The sequence below is a fragment of the Lissotriton vulgaris genome, chromosome 6 (assembly GCF_964263255.1).
Source record: "Lissotriton vulgaris chromosome 6, aLisVul1.2, whole genome shotgun sequence".
NCBI classification, from domain to species: Eukaryota; Metazoa; Chordata; class Amphibia; order Caudata; family Salamandridae; genus Lissotriton; species Lissotriton vulgaris.
The window spans coordinates 1,842,025,977-1,842,043,693 of record NC_141694.1 but is presented as its reverse complement, the minus strand read 5'-3'; the positions used below and the strand labels follow the sequence as shown (position 1 = coordinate 1,842,043,693).

General features: G+C 45.7%; 2 protein-coding genes across 2 annotated transcripts in view; both read left to right on the top strand.

Annotated features, from left to right (window-relative positions):
• The window catches only part of CGREF1 (cell growth regulator with EF-hand domain 1), a 161,391-nt gene extending 150,124 nt beyond the window's left edge, over positions 1 to 11,267 (top strand). The window contains exons 6-7 of the mRNA XM_086928139.1: positions 4,957 to 5,081; positions 9,739 to 11,267. Coding sequence (XP_086784265.1) covers positions 4,957 to 5,081; positions 9,739 to 10,206 — 593 coding nt within the window. The 3' untranslated portion in view covers positions 10,207 to 11,267. The remainder of the gene's footprint in view (positions 1 to 4,956; positions 5,082 to 9,738) is intronic.
• A 4,178-nt stretch (positions 11,268 to 15,445) lies between these two features.
• Positions 15,446 to 17,218, top strand: LOC147709615 (uncharacterized). Its single transcript, XM_086926057.1, has 2 exons — positions 15,446 to 15,493; positions 15,784 to 17,218. Exons 1-2 carry the CDS (start codon positions 15,446 to 15,448, stop codon positions 16,249 to 16,251), a joined length of 516 nt encoding a protein of 171 aa, XP_086782183.1. The 3' UTR covers positions 16,252 to 17,218.
• The last annotated feature ends 499 nt before the right edge of the window (positions 17,219 to 17,717 follow it).

The window sequence follows — 17,717 nt, the reverse complement described above, 5'->3', positions numbered from 1 at the left end:
GGTCTGTAGGTCACAGGGACCACCAATGATCTGTTCTTCTCCACCCTCCCCGCTGTCGAAGCCCTCTTCTCTCCACCACACTAACTGATCTGTGTCTCACGTCTGCGTCCTTTGTCTTGAGAAACTCCTGTATTTATTTATCGAGTTTTGTATAGCGCAAACTTGACCTGAGGGTATCCGAGCGCTTTACAGAGAAATCACAGCAGTAATTACATGAGATACATGTGAATTAAATACAAATATATAGTGATAGTATATAAAAGTAGAATACAACATATGGTAGGACATGTGAACAAAACAGTACGGAGGTACTTAAGGTAGCGTGTTACATAGTTGGAGAGAAGTGATGCACAGAGCCCGCACAGCAGCAATTACATGAGGTACATATGGAGTAAATAAAAATACATAGTAATAATATATAAAAGAAGAATACAATATACAGTAGGATATGTGGATGACATATCTCTGAGGTAGTTAAAGTAGGGTACTACTGAGTTGAGGAGAGAAGATGCACAGGTTTTCCCCAGAAATAGTGATTCTCAAATTTATTTGGAGGGTGTAAGGTGGGAGCATCAGGCCAGTCAGATGTTTTAGGGGGAGGGTTTAGGTATTTATGGAGAATAAGTTTATTCCTGCAGTGAAGGAATGATTAATTGTCACACAAATCCTGTGGCAAAGAGTTCCAGATTCTAGCAACGTTCCCAGAGAACGAGATTTTTCTTTCCTGAATTTGGGCGGAATCAAGAGTGTTAGAGCTTCGTGGAGGTCTCTTTTATCCTGCTTTTGACAGTTTGTTTGCGAGGTAGATTGTTTTTTCAATATAGAGAGTTTTGTGGTTTTGCAGGTAGTTTTGTGTATACATCTTGCCTTCACTGGTAGCTATTTGAGTTTCTTTAGAGTAGAAGTGATGTCGTCAGAATGACACCTCCCCTCCCCCCGGACAGTAGACTGGCTGCTGCGAGGAGTGTAGCTTTCAAAGGTATGAGGCGTGTTTTTGGGGCACCTGTGATTGTAGTGTTACCTTAGTCCAACTTGGAAAGGACTAGGGACTACACCACAGTCTTTAGGTCTTCAAGGGAGGGGGGCGGGTTACTTTTTTAAGGTACCTAAACATGTAGATGACACTTTTAACTGATGCATTTATATGCTTTTTCATTTTCTGGTTTCTGTCAAGTGTAATCTCTAGAGGTTTGACAGAGTTTGAAAAGCATAGTTTGCAGTTTAAAGCAGTGAATTTGTTGAGCCAGATATCTGCGGGAAAGGACTTTTCTTTCGGTGAATGAAGAGGAGTTTAGTTTTGTTGGAGTTGAGCTTAAGGTGGTTGTTGGTCAGCCAGGGTTGGATCATGGATAGAGTACTGTTTAGGCGCAGGATATCTTTGGCTGATGACATTTTTATGTAGAGTTGGGTGTCACGTGCATATAGGTGGTAGGCAATTCTTGCTTCTTTTAAAGTTGATGCAAGTGGTTCCATTTAGAGACTGAACCGGGCAGGAGACAGGATTGACCCTGGAAGAAATCCTTGTATTCTTGTGCCCCATTAATGTGCTCACTGCTACGTCCACCTTGCTAATGTCCACCTCTCTAACATTTATCTCCCTAACATCCACCTCACTAATGTCCACCTCGCTAACATCCATCTCGCTAGCATCCACCTCGCTACAATTCTGTTTGCTAACACCCACCTCGCTAATGTCCACGTAGCTAACAACCACCTCGCTAACTTGCTCTTTATCGAGGTGCTTTTCTTTCCCTCGGTGCTGCCCCTGCACAGGCCACCACTTCCGGTTTCAGTAATAATTTCAGCTGGCAGTTTCTTCACTTCACTTTTTTTGCCCCACCCACACCAGATGTTTCTCCTTTCACTTATGCCTGTATGTACGAAAATGTTATTTCGATATAGCCAACCTAGTCAAAAGGCAGTGGAGCGTTATGCGTGGTGAAAAACAAGCTTAAAGTCAGCGAGTAATATGAGAGGAAACTGCTTCGTGAACTTTAAAGAGATGCGTCTTCAACCCCCTTCCTAAATTAGAGCAGTTTTGGCGAGGTCCTGTTGCATACTGGTTTGCGGTTACAGATCCTAGATGCAGAGATGGGAAAGACATATTTACAACAGAATGGCGAAGCGTGGTGTTAAGCAAAAACGCCAGTGTTCGCTATTCTGAACACGCAGGGATGAGTCGTATTCACAAGAATGCGGTGCCCCCCTGTGTTTCTCCTAGCGCTGGTGCTAAATCTAGCTGCCTAGTGCCAACGCTGGCACCCTCGCGCCATTGTGCAAGGATGCCCACGTTAAGGAAATGATTACTTATGTGCATGAAGGTGTTCCTTCCTGCACATAAAAAATCCAAAATGCCGATGTGAAACTCCTATGTTTGCTGTACTACGCAGCACACTTAGAAGAAATGATAGTTTATGTTCAGGAAAAGACACCTTCCTGCACATAAACAATACTTCATGTCGATTTGATGTTTCAATGTGTGGTGCACAATGCAGCATACATAGAAACAGCTAAAATATTACCTCCATCTCCCTCAAATTGTAAAGCGCTTCGATATCCTTCGGGATCATGTTCGCACTATATAACACTTTATAAATAAATAAAATAAATAAACAACGAGGAGAAAATAACCATTTCTCCTTGTTTCGCCATGTTAAGACTAGGTTTTCCCTGGGCTTCATTTTGGCACTGCCTCCTATTTACATCATTTACATCACCCTTATAAATAGGGAGCAGCATCAGAATCACTGGGTGTTGAGACGGAATGCCCATCAGAACAACCATTGCCCACCCCTTTCACTGTGAAATGGGACCTTATTTACAAGGCGGCATTAAGCCACGTTAACTGGCTTATCGCTCCATTGGAAACAAGACGAAGGGATTATCGCCACAGGAACGTCGCAAAAAGTGATGTTCCTGAGGTGGCTTGTAAATATGTCCCCTACTGTCTTGTTTTTTTCTTTTTTACACTTCTTATTTTGCTGTCTAATGGTGTCCTGGCTGGGTTTGTGCCAAGAACCACCAGAGATAGTGAACTTCTCTGTAGGATAAGTGGTTTTGAAGAGGGTGCGGGTCGGCAGAGTGAGCTAATGGTGTTCCACGAGTATGAGGGTGGGGCTAACTTATAATTACTTAGATGTTGTTGTTTAACTCATCTTTTTGTACTTAGCACTTTAGCACCTTATCTTTTAGGACATCATCTCACATTGCCAAGGCAGAACTTGTTTCTTATGGCTACCTGAGGCACATTAGCTGGATTATTTCAGGACACGTATGCATGTGTTAGGGTCACTCAGGCATATTTTTGTCAAATTCTTAAAAGTGCAATTGTTTGTGGACATTGCAGAAGACCAGACTATCTAATAGGTAATGAATTACCACAGATTATTTAGGTGAAAGTTGTGAAATATCTATTGTATGTGAAAAGATGCCATAGCTGAAAGTGGGGTGCAGGCTTCCCGAAATAACTAATTAGTGAGGAGGTTGGTTAGTTCAAGTTAGGGACATAAAACAGTTAGAAGGAGGGTGCTCTGAGAAATGACACTAAAGTGTTTGGGGTTACTTATAGCTGTTAGAGGGAGGTCAGTTGACTCTAGGGCACACTATGTTGAAATGATGAGTGCTCAGCCCATGAACTTAAATGTTATCTCTGAAAAGGCATGCTCGCTTCATCAAGCCAATAGGAGAAGTATTATGTGTGGTGATGGGGTACACTTCTAGAGATTGCCAAAAAATCTAATGTAGGCACCCACTGCCGCTTATTAAAATGTTAGAGATTCTGGTCATGCTCACATTCTGATCATTGTGTGTGCTGATGTTTAACGCGTTCCTACTGTACATGCGTGCCATACTTTATACTCCAGATGAAAGCATAATAAAGATGTGTTACTATATAATTGTCTGGTCATTTACTTCTTACAACTCAAGAGGCTGGGAGGGAACAGGTGTATCATTTACCCTGGAAGAGTTTCTGGCGGGACGGGCACGGTCTCGATACTGACCGGTACACTGGGACTCACCTCTGTTTACCAGACAGAAGCTCTGCTCTCACCAATACAAACCACACTAGACCTCTGCACACAGGAGGAGATGAAATGTGTCCTCTTTTTACACCTCCTAGGGCCAGATGAAATTGCTGTTTTCATTTCAATATAATTCTGGACCGCTCAAGACACGTCTGTCTGGTGACTCAGACCACACTGGAAGTCCATCCGTCCACTGCCAATAAATGACTGACCCCCTTCCCGTTGTTTTCGATTGTCCATACCTTAATTGTTGCTTGAGACCAAACTCCTAACTACTGATCTTAAGATGTGATACAATGTCTACTTAGGAAGCCTTGAAAAAGCTGCAGGCTTACCAGCCAGTTAGGGGTGAAACACGTCTGAGGGAAATGTCTTGTTTAAATAACAAAGTACAAACAAATTCACTTCAAAGATTAATAAATGAATTACATCATTGGAACTCGGATAATATAAAGTACCGTTGAAGGATTTTTATCAGTTGTGTAATATATGCACTTGTGAATCATTATTTTTATATTTGAAACTCTTTTTGTAACTTTATTGATGAAGTAAACCTCTATGGACTGAATGTTTAACAGATTTTGTGGGAACTGACACACTCTCTCTAAACAAACGAGTAGCTGGTTGGTCAAATTGGTAACCCGTGACTTAGCACAGTGAGACTATCTGTCTTTCCAGCTCTGCAGATTTACAGGCAATCTGAAAGTGTTTGAAAGCCACGGGGATCAAACTGGGTTCAGGGTAAATTCCTCTTCGGTTCGTAGCAGTTCTGAAGTTGATAATATGATTATCCTACAATTGCCAAAATATCCTGTTATTAGCACCAAGAGACATTCATTAGTCGTGTGAGCCATGCAAATGTTCAAATTTCTTCTGAATTGTAATAGTGTGCGGTCTGATTCTTATCGATCACCATCTTTTTGTGTTTCAGTTCTTTTGTATCTCTTTGCGATGCATGATTATGACAACAGCAAGAAGCTCGATGGCCTGGAGCTCCTGGCGCTGCTTAGTGACGTTGTATCTCAAAATTCCAACTGGCGACCATCTTCCGAAGCAGTGAGTAACACCGCAGGGGTGTTTAAAGTTATTATCCTAGGGGGCTCTTAAGCCTGAGAATCTCAATCTAGACACAACCATCCATGCATCTACAGGTTGTTTCTTGGCACTATTATTTTTAAGCATACTACTGCTTTGCACACTCTGTATTTGATGTTCAATCTTCTTTCAATCTTTTCTGTCACCTAAACACCTCACAAACCCTTGTGTTTGCCCTTATTTTCCCTCTTGCATCTACTAGTTTTTTTGTTAGCAGAGCTAGCGGGCCCTCTTCTACCATTTTCAGCATGCCTAACCTTTGCTCTTCCTCCTCACTTTACCATTCCCTCTTCCTATTTTGCTTCCACTCTCGTTTTTCTCCTATCCACCCTCTCACTTAAGAGGAGTTGAGCAAATATGATATTGGAAGTTGATGATGTACAAAGGTGTGCAAGTATGTCAGTGGAATTGTAAACTTGAGCTGTCCCTGGTTCAGTATGCCATTGTCTCCAGTCATGGAACATTCATATCATCTGTGGGGGCTGTGACAGGGTAAAAGCTGCACTGCGTCAAGTGATAAAATAATATTTTTTGCACATCAGAAGAGACTTTCAATTTGCTACAGTCACGCCAACTTACATAGTGGTTGCTCTGATGAAATAACTTTATATCAATACAATAAAATTAGCCCGCACCACTGTGGTAAAATAAACACCTGCATTCTAGAACAGAGTAAGTTGAAGGGGTTAGCACTACAGTGACAGGAATTGTTTTATCTGCCGACAGAGTCCTGGTTAGGTGGGAGTCCTATGTGTGAGAGCCACTCCTTGTTGGGAGTGTGGACTGCAGATCTGTTGGTCTGGAGTGCATCGCATTTCAAGACATCCTTGGGAATCAGAGTGCTGGCAGCCACAATGGTCTGGTGCCCGAGCATGCAGCTGGGCGCAAGTATCGCTCGTCGCCCTGCGTTAGGAGTGCACTTCGACTGCTATTTGATTTGATTGGAGTTTTGTAGAGCGCGGCGTATGCCTATGGGCGTCTTGGCGCTGCCTTAAGTTTGAAGGAGGAGAACTGCCAGAAAACGATTCTATAGGGAAGAGTAAACACCAGGTTTTGAGGGGTTTTCCATAAGCAAGGAAGTTGGATTGGTTCCTCAGATGCCAGGGCATTTGATTCCAGAGACGAGAGGCAGCACAGGAAGGCTTCTCCCTCCAAAAGAAGCTTTGGGAAAAAAAGGGACAGACAGTTTCCTGGCTGTGACCGAATGAAGCAATCTGTCTGTCCGGGATGTACCAGGAAATGTAGGGGCAGATTTATGTTAACTGGAGCATCCCCAGGGATGCGCCAGTTAACATGCGCCACAGTGCGCCACAGCTTCGCCAGCCATGGTGCGCCGCATTTATAATGCGGCGCACCATGGTGCAAAAACGGCACAGATGCGTGACGCATCTGTGCCGGAAATGTGGCGCATTGCTGGAGCTGCGTCGCAAACGCGACGCAGCTCCAGCAAGGCTCGGGCGTGCCCCATTTTAACAATGCTGCGTCAAGACCTACGCCTGCTTCAAGCAGGCGCAGGCTTTTGACGCAGCATTGGCTTAAAAGTGACTGAGTGAAATCTCATAGATTTCACTCAGCCACTTTTGCGAGGCGCACCTGCCCCGGAACGCCCACCCTGCGCCAAAACGCCCACAAGCGGCGCAGGGCTTTACAATGTGACACATCTGCCTAGATGCGTCACGTTGTAAATCGTTCGTAGGGATGCGCCACGTTTACGCCGCCTTGCGTGAAGCAACAGCGGCGTAAACGTGGCGCAAGGGCCTCATAAATCTGCCCCCTAGTTTTTAAGGAAATCAGGACCCGAGTGGTTAAGCAATGTGTGTGCTAAACAGCGCGCTGTGAAGGCAACCCTCTTTTTAATGGGTCACCAATGAAGTTCGTTCATGGCCTCAGAAACTGGCTCGAATTTCTTAAAGTTTTTAAGAACCCGGACTGCAGCATTTTGCAGTCTCTGGAGTCTAACCACAGTGCCCTGCTGAGCTCCAACATACAGGGTATTGCGATGATCCAACGTTGATCATGCAAGGGAGGTGACCACTGTTTCCTGCAGGTCAAATGGTAGAAGGGGAAGAATGTTCCTCGAAGTTTTTAAAACGAGGAAACGCAAGGAATTGAATTGGCTAGCTTGATCTCTAAAAGAGGGATTGGAGTAAAAAATGATTCCCAAGTTACTTGGTTTAGATACTGGGATGGGAGGAGAGCCAGGGGATTGTGGCCACCAGGTGTTGTTCCAAGGGAAGGTATCCCGTCTATTGAAAGCATTCACGCACTTAGGGGGCACCACTCTGCAGCTGGGGCACTGTTTTCAGCCTATAGAAGCACTATCCAGCTGAGGTGTGAACTGTTAACAGCACACACTCTGAGATAGCTTGTAATTGGCTGCATTTCTTTCATAAAGGTTGAATGGTATGACTTATTTTGCTGGTTACTTGTTTTTATCCTACTTATCTTGCAAGAATGATGCTTCTGTCACCCACTTCCATTTCTCAGTTTGCAAAATGCCACACACTCACTTTTCTTCAATTGTCTGGCATTCCATCTCTGAAGTGGAAGGGATGGACATGGGCATTTATCAATTATCTGTGGTGCCATAAATTCTAGGAGATTTGTTCCTGAGAGGGAAGAGACCTCTTCGTCACAATTACTGGGGGTGATAAGAATAGAACGTTTGATCATGTGCTGCTTCCAGCCAGAATGAATAACAAGAGGCTAAAACGAGTCCAGAAATCAACCTTCTGGTTGTGTCTTTTATTGCTAAGAGCAGCTTAGAGAGAGTAAGGGTTGGTTGGAGATACGATGCAGAGAAATTGTAAATTAAAGGTTCTGATGTTGCAATATTTTTACTTTTTTGCTCATGGTTGGTTGTATACTAACATTTATTCATATTGTGTGCACTAGGATAGGTTTTTGATTTTAATAAAATCATAAAGTGCACTCCTCGTTTGAAGTTCTTGAGTGTGGCTTTTCATGGTGGAAAGAGGTTTGAGTCCACAAATACTCCTGCGAGTCTCACGGGACTGATTGTTGCCTAAGACGCACCTTACTCACGCGGTGCTCAGTGTGTTGCATGGTTTACTGTCCACTGTGTTCTCTGTCTAAGGACAGCATGTTAACTAAGTCTGTGCTGCAAGAGGGTGTAGGGAATCCCAATCCGAGCCTTCATTCCTGAGAGCCTCCACAAAACATATCAGTACAGAAAAGAGTTCTGGCTACCACTCTAACCCCCAGATGCATCAAGAACCCATTTTGCTATTCCTTAATAGCGAAAAATAACGATTCGCTAATAAGGAATAGCAAATTGCTATGCATGAAGAAATCACAAAAAAAATAGCCATTTTTTAAAATACCTTAATTGCGACTCGCAAATTGCGAGTCGCAATTAAGGAATACCTCCCCATTCATTCCTATTGGCCTAGAGGCCCATAGGAATGAATGGGAAGACATTCTCAATTTGCGAATCACAATTAGCGAATCGCAAATTGAGAATGCGATTTCAAGGGTGCAGGGGTGTCCAAAGGACTCCCTGTTGCACCCCTGAAATTGATCTGTGCACATATGTTTCGCACACACATGCCCTTAGGGCATGTGTGTGCGAAACATGAAACTTTGTGTGCAACATGAAACTTTGAATAATGCACTTTAGTGCATTTTTCAAAGTTTTTGCAAATTACCATGAAGTTCAACTTCATGGTATAATGCGAGCCCTATTAGCAAAATCTTTATTTTTTTAACTTTAATGCATTGCATTTAAGGAATCTCAATTTGAGATTCCTTAAATGCAAGTAATCGCAATTTTGCGATTTCTTAATTTGCGATTTTTGCATTTAGGATGATATATCCCGAATGCAAAAATACCGGTCGCAAAGGGGCAGATTCTGGGAATCTGCCCCTTTGCCAGCGGATTTTACCTTGACACATCAAGGCCTAAATCTGGAATGGCTCTGGAAGGTCAGAACCCAAATTAGGAATAGACCTTGATTGGCAGACAAGAGAACAAAGGGCGAGGCGAGAGAGAGAGAGTAAGGCTAGCTATGATAAGCGTACAACCATTGAAATTCTACAGGACCAAGTAGGCGATTTGGGGAAACTGTTGAAGTTTGGGTGAATAAGAAAAGGGTTGTCTAAGTCTTTGCATACTCAGCATGTGGTGGAGGTTTCCAGGCAAATAATGAACACGGCTAATGACCGGGGTTTAGTTGCGTGCTGGTGGTTAAGGAAAAAGTCAGTTGGTAATGGATGATTTGGAGGGTGAACAAGATGTAAAAAAAAAGTAAAGGGAGTATAATGGAAAACCAGGTCTAGTGGGATAAGCCAATCAGTTTGCGTTCAGTGGTATGTCAATGTTAGAGTCGGCATTGTTAATTTTCAGTGGTGTGAAGTGTAGCCCACTGGACAAAGGGCTGGCAAACAGTTGGAAAATCTTGAGGATTTTTACACTTGTTTCAAGAATTGCTTAAGCTTTATCTATGAAATATATGGTAATTTTGTTAATTTCTGCTGATAGACTCTCTTTAAGATGTTTTATAATCATACACGCTGTTAGAGTTTATTCAGTGATTAAAGATGCATTGCGAATAGTACTTTTAACCTCACCTGTTGTTATGACGTTCATCCTATACAGGTGAGCCTCGTGGTGGATGAAGTGTTGGAGAAGCAAGACCTCAACCATGATGGTCTTTTAGACCCATCGGAGCTCTTAACGCCCCCCAGGGATGTTGCCGCTCCAGAGTCAGAGCAGAAGATTCAACCAGATGAAGTACCATCAATTGTCCTTCAACCGCCCCATGTCTCCCACCCAAATGAAAGCAACAATCCTTCCTCCCAGCAATTGGATCAAGGTGTTCATGCCGGCAAAGGGGGCACAGAACAAGGCCATCAGCAGTCAGTTGTACAGGTGAATGTAGGAGAACAGAGCATCGATTCTCAGAACCCTCCGCCTGCAGAAAACAAAGAGCCTGCTGTGTCTGAGGACAACACACAACCTGAAGATCATGAGAACATTGAATATGAGCAAGTAGAACTGGAAGTGCAATTAGACGAGAGTGATGAACCCAACCATGGAGGCGTTGTGTCCGACCATGAGATGTAGCTTCGATGTGGACTTTATCTGTGCACAGTTTGGTGCACGGCTCAGGATCCTCCTTCTCGCGGGGGAAACTGCACTAAAGCCGGGTGCTCCACTAACCACCTGGACACTTGAGGGCTGGACATGTGGCCCAGCGCTTCCTCCCAGTGAAGCCGAACACAGCGCGTTGCTGCTGAACCCGACGAATCCTGAAAATCATCGAACTTAAGTTTTTGAATTTGACTTTTAAAACTCTTAAAATCAGTGCCCCAAAGAGCAGCTCACAGCGAGTTTATGCACGCGTTCTGCCTTAATCCTGGACTTTCTTGCTGTGCTGCAAACATTCGGAGCTTCCAGTTGTGTGTTTGTATCAATTTGTGCCACTTTTGCAGGCATGCTGACATGACATAAGATGCCAGCAAAAATATATATATATTTTCCCAAATAAAATAGAGCTAGAAAGTCTAGTAACCGAACAAGACGTTTAGACTGAAATCACAATCATGTCAGTCACAATGGAAATGTTAAGCTCAGCCTTTGCCACGTTAAATTGATAATATGTAGTTTCCCGAGGCCCACCATCAAAGAGTGCCTAGAAGCTAAACATAGCTGTAGTGCCTGGGCACGAAAAACTCAGGCAACGGCCCCAGCTTGTCTCCACCAGGCAGTACCACCCGTCACTAAGAATTAAGGCTGTAGAGGACTGGAAAGTCAACTTACTTTACAATTTACTATCACCGCCTGCATCCTCTCCGTGGCCTTCAGTATTCCACCTTTCCACACGCGAGTGAACTCCAGAGACAAGAGGGGTACCTTAAGAAAGACCTATTTAAAATGTTCATCCATCTTTTTAGGCACCAGCCTTGCAGTGTCTCTCAGCCAGAAGTTTGTTTTTTCCTCACTTCGGACAATTTATCAACCAGTTTAACACACAGCTTCCAAAGCAAAATCCTCCACTCTCAATACCCTCACATCCCCCGTGCCAAAATAGAGGTTTCTTGTTCTGAAAAGGTGCAATATTTACTTTTCTATGTAAAGAGGAAATAATGAATTAAAAAAAATTAAAATAAAAACAATCCCTCTTACCAGTTGTCTGATAATCTTTGTGGTTTACACAATCAATCAATCAAGAGTATTTGTAAAGCGTGCTACTCACCCGCTAGGGTCTCAAGGCGCTGGGGGGCGGGGGGGGCTGCTACTGCTCGAAAAGCCAGGTCTCGAGTTGCTTCCTGAAGGAGAGATGGTCCTGGGTGAGTCGTAGGTGGGTGGGGAGGGTGTTCCAGGTCTTGGCCGCCAGGTAGGTGAAGGATCTTCCTCCGGTGGTGGTTCTGCGGATCCGTGGGATGGTGGCGAGGGCGAGGCTGGCAGAGCGGAGCTGGCGGGTTAGCGTGTAGAACGTGAGGCGGTTGTTGAGGTATTCGGGGCCCAAGTCGTGGAGAGCCTTGTGTGCGTGGGTGAGGAGTCTGAAAGTGATCGTTTTGCTGACAGGGAGCCAGTGCAGGTCCCTCAGGTGGGCGGAGATGTGGCTGTGTCGGGGGATGTCCAAGACGAGTCGTGCTGAGGCGTTCTGGATGCGCTGGAGTCTTTGATGTAGTTTGGCGGTGGTCCCAGCGTAGAGGGCGTTCCCGTAGTCCAGACGGCTGGTGACGAGGGCCTGGGTGACCGTTTTCCTGGTTCCAGTGGGGATCCAGCGGAAGATCTTACGGAGCATGCAGAGTGTGTTGAAGCAGGAGGAGGTAACGGCGTTAACTTGCCTGGCCATCGTGAGGGAGGAGTCAAGGATGAAGCCCAGGTTGCGTGCGTGGTCCGTGGGCTTGGGTGGGGGACCCAGGGCAGGGGGCCACCAGGAGTCGTCCCAGGCGGAGATGGATGGGCCGAGGATGAGGACTTCCGTCTTGTCTGAGTTCAGTTTCAGGCGGCTGAGCTTCATCCAGTCTGCGATGTCTTTCATTCCGTCCTGGAAGCTGGCTCTGGCGGAGGTGGGGTCGTTGGTGAGGGAGAGGATCAGTTGGGTATCTTCGGCGTAGGAGATGATGTTGAGGTTGTGCTTGCGTGCAATGGCTGCGAGGGGGCTCATGTAGACGTTGAAGAGGGTGGGGCTGAGCGAGGAGCCTTGAGGTACGCCGCAGATGATCTTGGTGGCTTCTGCGAGGAAGGGCGGGAGACGGACTCTTTGGGTTCTGTCGGAGAGGAAGGAGGTGATCCATTCCAGGGCCTTTCCTTAGATCCCGGCGTGGCGGAGGCGGGTTGTCAGGGTGCCGTGGCAGACCATGTCGAACGCAGCCGAAAGGTCAAGCAGGATGAGGGTGGCGGTATCTCCGTTGTCCAGCAGGGTCCGGATGTCGTCGGTGGCCGCGATGAGGGCGGTCTTGGTACTGTGGTTCGCTCGGAATCCAGACTGCGATGGGTCGAGGGAGCCGTGCGTCTCCAGGAAGGCTGTCAGCTGTTTGTTGACGGTTTTCTCAATGACTTTTACAGGGAAGGGTAGGAGCGAGATGGGGCGGAAGTTCTTGAGGTCTGAGGGGTCTGCGGTGGGTTTCTTCAGGAGGGCGCTGATCTTCCAGCTCTCCGGGAAGGTGGCGGATATGAAGGAGTAGTTGATGATGTCCCGAAGTATGGGTGCGATGATGGAGTCGGCTTTGTTGAAGATGTGGTGTGGGCAGGGATCGGCTGGGGAGCCCGAGTGGATGGTGTTCATCGTGTGGGTGGTATCTTCCGTGCTGACCTGAGTCCAGGCGCACATGGTGGTGGTGGGGGGTGTAGGTTCGGTGGTGGGGTACGTGTTCGGAGAGCCGAAGCTGTCGTGTATGCCGACGATCTTACGGTGAAAAAAGGTGGCCAGAGAGTTGCAGAGGTCTTGAGAAGGAGTGATGTCGTTGTCGCTGGCTTTGAAGAGTTCCTTGCTGTTGTGGGTGTTGTTGTCCAGTCGTTCTCTGAAGGATGACCTTTTGGTGGTGCGGATCAGCTGGTGGTGTTTGCGGGTGGCGTTCTTGAGGGCTGTCATGTTATCCGTTGACTGGTTGTGGCGCCAGGCTTTCTCGAGGTCATGGCAGGATTTCTTGGAGTCTTTGAGATCGTTGGTGAACCACGCGGCTTTCTTGCTGTTGAGGTTGCTGGGAGGGTTTTTCAGTGGAGCAAGGGTGTCGGTGCAGTCGGTGATCCACTGTGTGAGGTTGCGGGCTCCTTCGTTGGGGTCCGTGGTGTTGGTGGGAGGGTTTAGGCGCAAGTAGGTGGTGCGTTGGTCGGTGGTGATCTTGCTCCAGCATCTTCGGGGGGTTTGTTGAGGGCGGTGGTGGGTCGTTGTTTTCCTGAAGTTGAAGTGTACGCAGCTGTGGTCGGTCAGTGGAGCTCGGTGGTGTGGCTGAAGGAGATGTGGTTGCTGGAGGAGAAGACAGGGTCGAGCGTGTGGCCGGCGTAATGGGTGGGGGTGTTGACCAGTTGCTTGAATCGGAGGTTGGCGAGGTTGTCTAGTAGGGCGGTGGTGTTGTTGTCCTGGTCGTTCTCCAGGTGGAAGTTTAGGAGTGCAAAGGACCTGACATTTTTTATTATAGTTTTAAGGTGGAACAATGTATAGTTTAGTAGAACTGGTACGTGTAGCAGAATTTTTGGTGGTGGGTAGATCAACCGATTATTATGGTCATACCAGGACGTTTGAAAATTCATATCTGTCACTATGTATTGCTTGAAATTGTGATTTAGAGCTTTTCTTTTCTTTAACCTGTGTAGGGATACAGGGAGCCTTGAAGTGACCAAGATTGTTTTAGCATGATGGGTAGTGCATGGAGGTTTTAGAAAATGGTGGGGGGCCCTCTCAAATCTCCATGTGCACCTGAGCAGTATTGTAAAAGTGGTGTGTCTTCCCAATCCAAGATGGTGCCCGAAGTCACAAATACTTCCTGTCATGGTTTCAATAGAGTAAAATAAGCATAAACCCTTTCGACTAGATAGGAGTTCTCCACAGTCTTCCTGACATGCTGCAGCCTGGCTACAGACCCTCACTCAATCCGGAATCTCTTCCAGGTGCATCTGATTATCTCACCCTTCTTTCTTGACAGAAGACTGCACGCAGTCCTTGATCCGGGGCCACCTGGTGCTGCTCAGAGTTCCACAAACAGTTCACGTGCCATGATCCTTCTCTGCACACTACATTCAAACTACACAGACATGGTATGAAGGACAGCCATACACTCTGGCCCCTCAAAGACTGGTAAATAACAAGGGTCCCCTGGATGGATGGATGGATGGCAAAAAAACCCTAGGTCAGGGAAAAACACAGTGAAGGTATCAACCTAGGCAGTAATAAGGAGCTTTGCCAACGTAATTTATTTATTTAATTTATTTAATGATTTTGTTAAGCGCGTAGTAACTCAAGAGAGCATCCCAGCGCTGACCTGCTTCTTCCGGGGTTTCTAATAGTGGCAGGACAAGGACAACCCATATCCAGTTAAAGGCAATTTTTATTAAACATAAGTCAAAAAGAACATAATTACAATTATAAAGTTAAAAAGCATGTAGACCATGCATGTGTAGTACAACAAATCACAAATTAGAATTGAAAAAATGTAGAGCAAATTGCTTAAAAATAAATTACACAGGATAACAATAATTCATAAAAAACACATATAAACTCTCTATAAAAACATATAATGAGTGTTTGTCGACGCACGTTTCGGCGGCCAGCGCCTTCTTCAAGACAGAAACTCAAATACTTCCAAGCTACAAAATTCTGTAAATGTCACTTTCAATAGATGTGTGAGTTACAGCACTAATATGCCACTTTAAATAGGTACACGTTTTAAGATGATGGAATAAACTTCTTGGTGAAGTGGAATGATGCTGGGATGTAGTGATTCTTAGAGAAAGGAGCTATTGTGTAAATTCCAAACCGTCAAAACTAAAGATGCGTAGAGACACGGTATGGAGCGTACTCTGGTTAAAAGGCTGCAGTAACGGATTAGGGAGCTTGTAGAGATGGACGTGTCCGTGAACCTGGAAAGCGGTTGAACGGAAGTCACACTCAGGCGTAAATGCGGTAAAAACAGTCAGGGCAGCAATTCGTCCTGAATTAATAGCTAAAAGTGCCACGCCTCCATCGCAAGTAATTGCCTACATCCCGATATTTTGAAGCCAGAATATTCGTCTGGCACAGAACCCCATTTAAAGGAACATCCGTGCTATTATTAGCACCATCCTGCCTCAAGCTGAAACGCTGACAATTTTGTCCGCTCGTTTGGTGAAGGCGTGGCACTTTTTAGGGAGTATAATGGAAAACCAGGTCCAGTGTGATAAGCCAATCAGTTTGCGTTCAGTGGTATGTCAATGTTAGAGTCGGCATTGTTATTGATCCGTGGTGTGAAGAGTAGCCCACTGGACAAAGGACTGGCAAACAGTTGGAAAATCTTGAGGATTTTTTACACTTGTTTCAAGAATTGCTTAAGCTTTATCTATGAAATATATGTTAATTTTGTTAATTTCTGCTGATAGACTCTCTATAAAATGTTTTATAATCATACACGCTGTTAGAGTTTATTCAGTGATTAAAGATGCATTGCGAATAGTACTTTAAACCTCACCTGTTGTTATGACGTTCATCCTATACAGGTGAGCCTCGTGGTGGATGAAGTGTTGGAGAAGCAAGACCTCAACCATGATGGTCTTTTAGACCCATCGGAGCTCTTAACGCCCCCCAGGGATGTTGCCGCTCCAGAGTCAGAGCAGAAGATTCAACCAGATGAAGTACCATCAATTGTCCTTCAGCCGCCCCATGTCGCCCACCCAAATGAAAGCAACAATCCTTCCTCCCAGCAATTGGATCAAGGTGTTCATGCCGGCAAAGGGGGCACAGAACAAGGCCATCAGCGGTCAATTGTACAGGTGAATGTAGGAGAACAGAGCATCGATTCTCAGAACCCTCCGCCTGCAGAAAACAAAGAGCCTGCTGTGTCTGAGGACAACACACAACCTGAAGATCACGAGAACATTGAATATGAGCAAGTAGAACTGGAAGTGCAATTAGACGAGAGTGATGAACCCAACCATGGAGGCGTTGTGTCCGACCATGAGATGTAGCTTCGATGTGGACTTTATCTGTGCACAGTTTGGTGCACGGCTCAGGATCCTCCTTCTCGCGGGGGAAACTGCACTAAAGCCGGGTGCTCCACTAACCACCTGGACACTTGAGGGCTGGACATGTGGCCCAGCGCTTCCTCCCAGTGAAGCCGAACACAGCGCGTTGCTGCTGAACCCGACTGATCTTGACAATCATTGAACTTTAAGTTTTGAATTTGACTTTTAAAACTCTTAAAATCAGTGTCCCAAAGAGCAGCTCACAGCGAGTTTATGCACGCGTTCTGCCTTAATCCTGGACTTTCTTGCTGTGCTGCAAACATTCGGAGCTTCCAGTTGTGTGTTTGTATCAATTTGTGCCACTTTTGCAGGCATGCTGACATGACATAAGATGCCAGCAAAAAAATATATATATTTTCCAAAATAAAATAGAGCTAGAAAGTCTAGTAACCGAACAAGGCGTTTAGACTGAAATCACAATCATGTCAGTCTCAATGTAAATGTTAAGCTCAGCCTTTGCCACGTTAAATTGATACTATGTAGTTTCCCGAGGCCCACCATCAAAGAGTGCCTAGAAGCTAAACATAGCTGTAGTGCCTGGCAGTACCACCCGTCACTAAGAATTAAGGCTGTAGAGGACTGGAAAGTCAACTTACTTTACAATTTACTATCACCGCCTGCATCCTCTCCGTGGCCTTCAGTATTCCACCTTTCCACACGCGAGTGAACTCCAGAGACAAGAGGGGTACCTTAAGAAAGACCTATTTAAAATGTTCATCCATCTTTTTAGGCACCAGCCTTGCAGTGTCTGTCAGCCAGAAGTTTGTTTTGTCCTCACTTCGGACAATTTATCAACCAGTTTAACACACAGCTTCCAAAGCAAAATCCTCCACTTTCAATACCCTCACATCCCCCGTGCCAAAATAGAGGTTTCTTTTTCTGAAAAGGTGCAATATTTACTTATCTATGTAAAGAGGAAATAATGAATTAAAAAAAATTAAAATAAAAACAATCCCTCTTACCAGTTGGCTGATCATCTTTGTGGTTTACACAATCAATCAATCAATCAATCAAGAGTATTTGTAAAGCGTGCTACTCACCCGCTAGGGTCTCAAGGCGCTGGGGGGGGGCTGCTACTGCTCGAAAAGCCAGGTCTTGAGTTGCTTCCTGAAGGAGAGATGGTCCTTGGTGAGTCGTAGGTGGGTGGGGAGGGTGTTCCAGGTCTTGGCCGCCAGGTAGGTGAAGGATCTTCCTCCGGTGGTGGTTCTGCGGATCCGTGGGATGGTGGCGAGGGCGAGGCTGGCGGAGCGGAGCTGGCGGGTTGGCGTGTAGAACGTGAGGCGGTTGTTAAGGTATTCGGGGCCCAAGTCGTGGAGAGCCTTGTGTGCGTGGGTGAGGAGTCTGAACGTGATCCTTTTGCTGACGGGGAACCAGTGCAGGTCCCTCAGGTGGGCGGAGATGTAACTGTG

Excerpts from the sequence above, each read along its gene's own strand:
- LOC147709615 (XM_086926057.1), top strand. The coding sequence starts at position 15,446 with ATGGAAAACCAGGTCCAGTGTGATAAGCCAATCAGTTTGCGTTCAGTG. Across the intron at positions 15,494-15,783 it reads CAATCAGTTTGCGTTCAGTG|GTGAGCCTCGTGGTGGATGA; the intron begins GTATGTCAATGT and ends CATCCTATACAG.